Source organism: Bidens hawaiensis, unplaced genomic scaffold (assembly GCF_021521415.1).
Source record: "Bidens hawaiensis isolate Kalapana, Puna unplaced genomic scaffold, B.hawaiensis_p1.1 tig00000512_1, whole genome shotgun sequence".
Taxonomy (NCBI): Eukaryota; Viridiplantae; Streptophyta; class Magnoliopsida; order Asterales; family Asteraceae; genus Bidens; species Bidens hawaiensis.
This window is the reverse complement of record NW_027491033.1, coordinates 2,264,622-2,266,739: the sequence shown is the minus strand read 5'-3', so window position 1 is coordinate 2,266,739 and position 2,118 is coordinate 2,264,622. Positions and strand designations below refer to the sequence as shown.

Genomic DNA, 2,118 nt, shown 5'->3' with positions numbered 1-2,118 from the left:
AATGAAATGGTAAAGAGTTATGCTATTCATGCTAGAAGAGATTTGTATATCAAGAAGAATGATCCTTTAAGGTTTAGGGTGATTTGTTTGGGGACCAATCCTAATTTGGTTGCTGGTGAAGGATGAAATGTGTTAAGTCAGGAAAAGTTGAAGGTAAAAAAAAAGGGAAATGAAACCCACTTGCCCTTGGACGCTGCACATCTCAAGACAATCTGTTGAGGATAATTGGTGTGTGAAGGCCATTCCTAGAAAACACGACTGCCTCAGAAGTAGAACAATTGGTTTGTACACAATGTCTACTATTGCCAAAGAGATTGAGGTTGAGCTACAAACCACCCCCAACTTATCTGCCAAGGAATTGAAGGCCAAATTCCAGCAGATGCATCAAGTACAACTTTCTGAATCGAATATGAGAAGAGCAAAGACAATAGCTTTGCAAAGGAAGGATGATGACCACACTAAACAATACACCCACCTCAGATCCTATATTGATGAGCTTCTTAAAGCAAACCCAGGTGGTACCATTAAATTAGATGTTGAACCATGTGCTAACCCTAACCTTAAAACAAGGCAATTTAGAAGGATATATGTGTGTTATCCTGCTTTGGTTAAAGGATTTAAATTGCTTGGTAGAGAACTTATTGGGTTGGATGGTTGTTTTATGAAAGGGAAATACCCCGGACAGATTTTGACTGCTGTCAGGACGGACGGTAACAATTACTTGTATCCTGTTGCCTTTGCAATAGTGGAAGCCGAATGCATAGACTCACGGAAATGGTTCTTAGATCTCCTTGGAGATGATCTTGACTTGCCTCATGATGCCAATTTTACTTTCATAAGTGACCGACAAAAGGTATGTACACGTAGGATATATTTGTAATAGGGTAACTCATGTACACTAATTATGGTGATTTGACTGTTATAGGGACTTATTCAAGTAGTTGAGAGTGTTTTCCCTAGGGCAGAGCATCGGTTTTGCTGTAGACACATCCATGAGAACTTGAGGCAAACCTGGAGGGGAGATTTGTATAAAGGCTTGTTTTATAGGGCAACATCGGCCACTTCTGTCCCTTACTTCAACATGGCAATGGAGGAGATTAAGAAAACAAATCTTGATATGTTTCTCTGGCTTAGTGAGATCCCGGCAGCTAGATGGTCAAGATCACATTTTTCAGGAAGGGCAAAAAGTGATATGTTGCTGAACAACCTTTGTGAATCTTTCAACGAGCAACTTGTTGGAGCAAGAGACAAGCCGATCATTACATACTTGGAGTATATTAGAGAGTATTTGACCATGAGGATTGTGACTGTGAAGAAGATGCAAGCCACTGCAAGGGGCCATTAACACCGCAAGCAACAATAGCATGGGATGAAATCCAAACAGAAGCAAGCAAATTGACGGTTATGATGGTTGATGATGTGACTTACCAGGTATGAAAATTTGCATGACTATGATATTACAATCAATCTTTTGTTAATATGCAAATATGTTCATAGGTTAAAAGTCTGAGAAGCCAATGTGTGGTGAATGTGGGGGATAGAACTTGCACGTGCAGGAGATGGGACTTGACAGGTATGCCATGCAAACATGCCGTGGCAACCCTATATAACATGATAGAAAACAACATGTATGTCGGTCCATTGGAGAAGTGGGTTGACGAAGCTTACTGGTTAGACACTTGGAAGAAGGTGTATAATCACCAAATCAGGCCCATACCAGGCCCTGATATGTGGACACCCTCAAATTGCCCAACAATAATAACTCCTCCTAAACATCATACTCAGATTGGCAGATCGAAGAAGAGCAGGAAGAAGGCACTAGGTGAGAAGAAGAAATTGGCAGCTAACAAGAAGAGGAAGAGGAAGATTGAAGAGGTTCAGGAAGTGTTTTCTGCAGGAGGAAGACTTACCAGGTTGGGGCATGAAAAAAGTTGTGGAAGATGTGGAGGTTACGGACACAACATCAGAACTTGCAGGGAACCAATTCAACAATAATGATGTCAACCATAAAGTTGTGTTTGAGTTAGATTGATGGTGTGTGTTTGAGACTATTTAAGACTTTTGTTTTGAACTTACTGGTACCATGTCATGGTTTGTGTTTGAAACAATTTAAGACTT

The 2,118-nt window shown here is 40.5% G+C and overlaps 1 protein-coding gene across 1 annotated transcript; it reads left to right on the top strand.

Annotated features, from left to right (window-relative positions):
• Positions 1-292: 292 nt before the first annotated feature.
• LOC143632720 (uncharacterized) lies at positions 293-1,345 on the top strand. Its single transcript, XM_077101158.1, has 2 exons — positions 293-853; positions 926-1,345. Exons 1-2 carry the CDS (start codon positions 293-295, stop codon positions 1,343-1,345), a joined length of 981 nt encoding a protein of 326 aa, XP_076957273.1.
• The last annotated feature ends 773 nt before the right edge of the window (positions 1,346-2,118 follow it).

Coding starts and splice junctions, on each gene's coding strand:
- LOC143632720 (XM_077101158.1), top strand. CDS start 293: ATGTCTACTATTGCCAAAGAGATTGAGGTTGAGCTACAAACCACCCCC. Junction 854..925: donor TCATAAGTGACCGACAAAAG/GTATGTACACGT, acceptor TGACTGTTATAG/GGACTTATTCAAGTAGTTGA.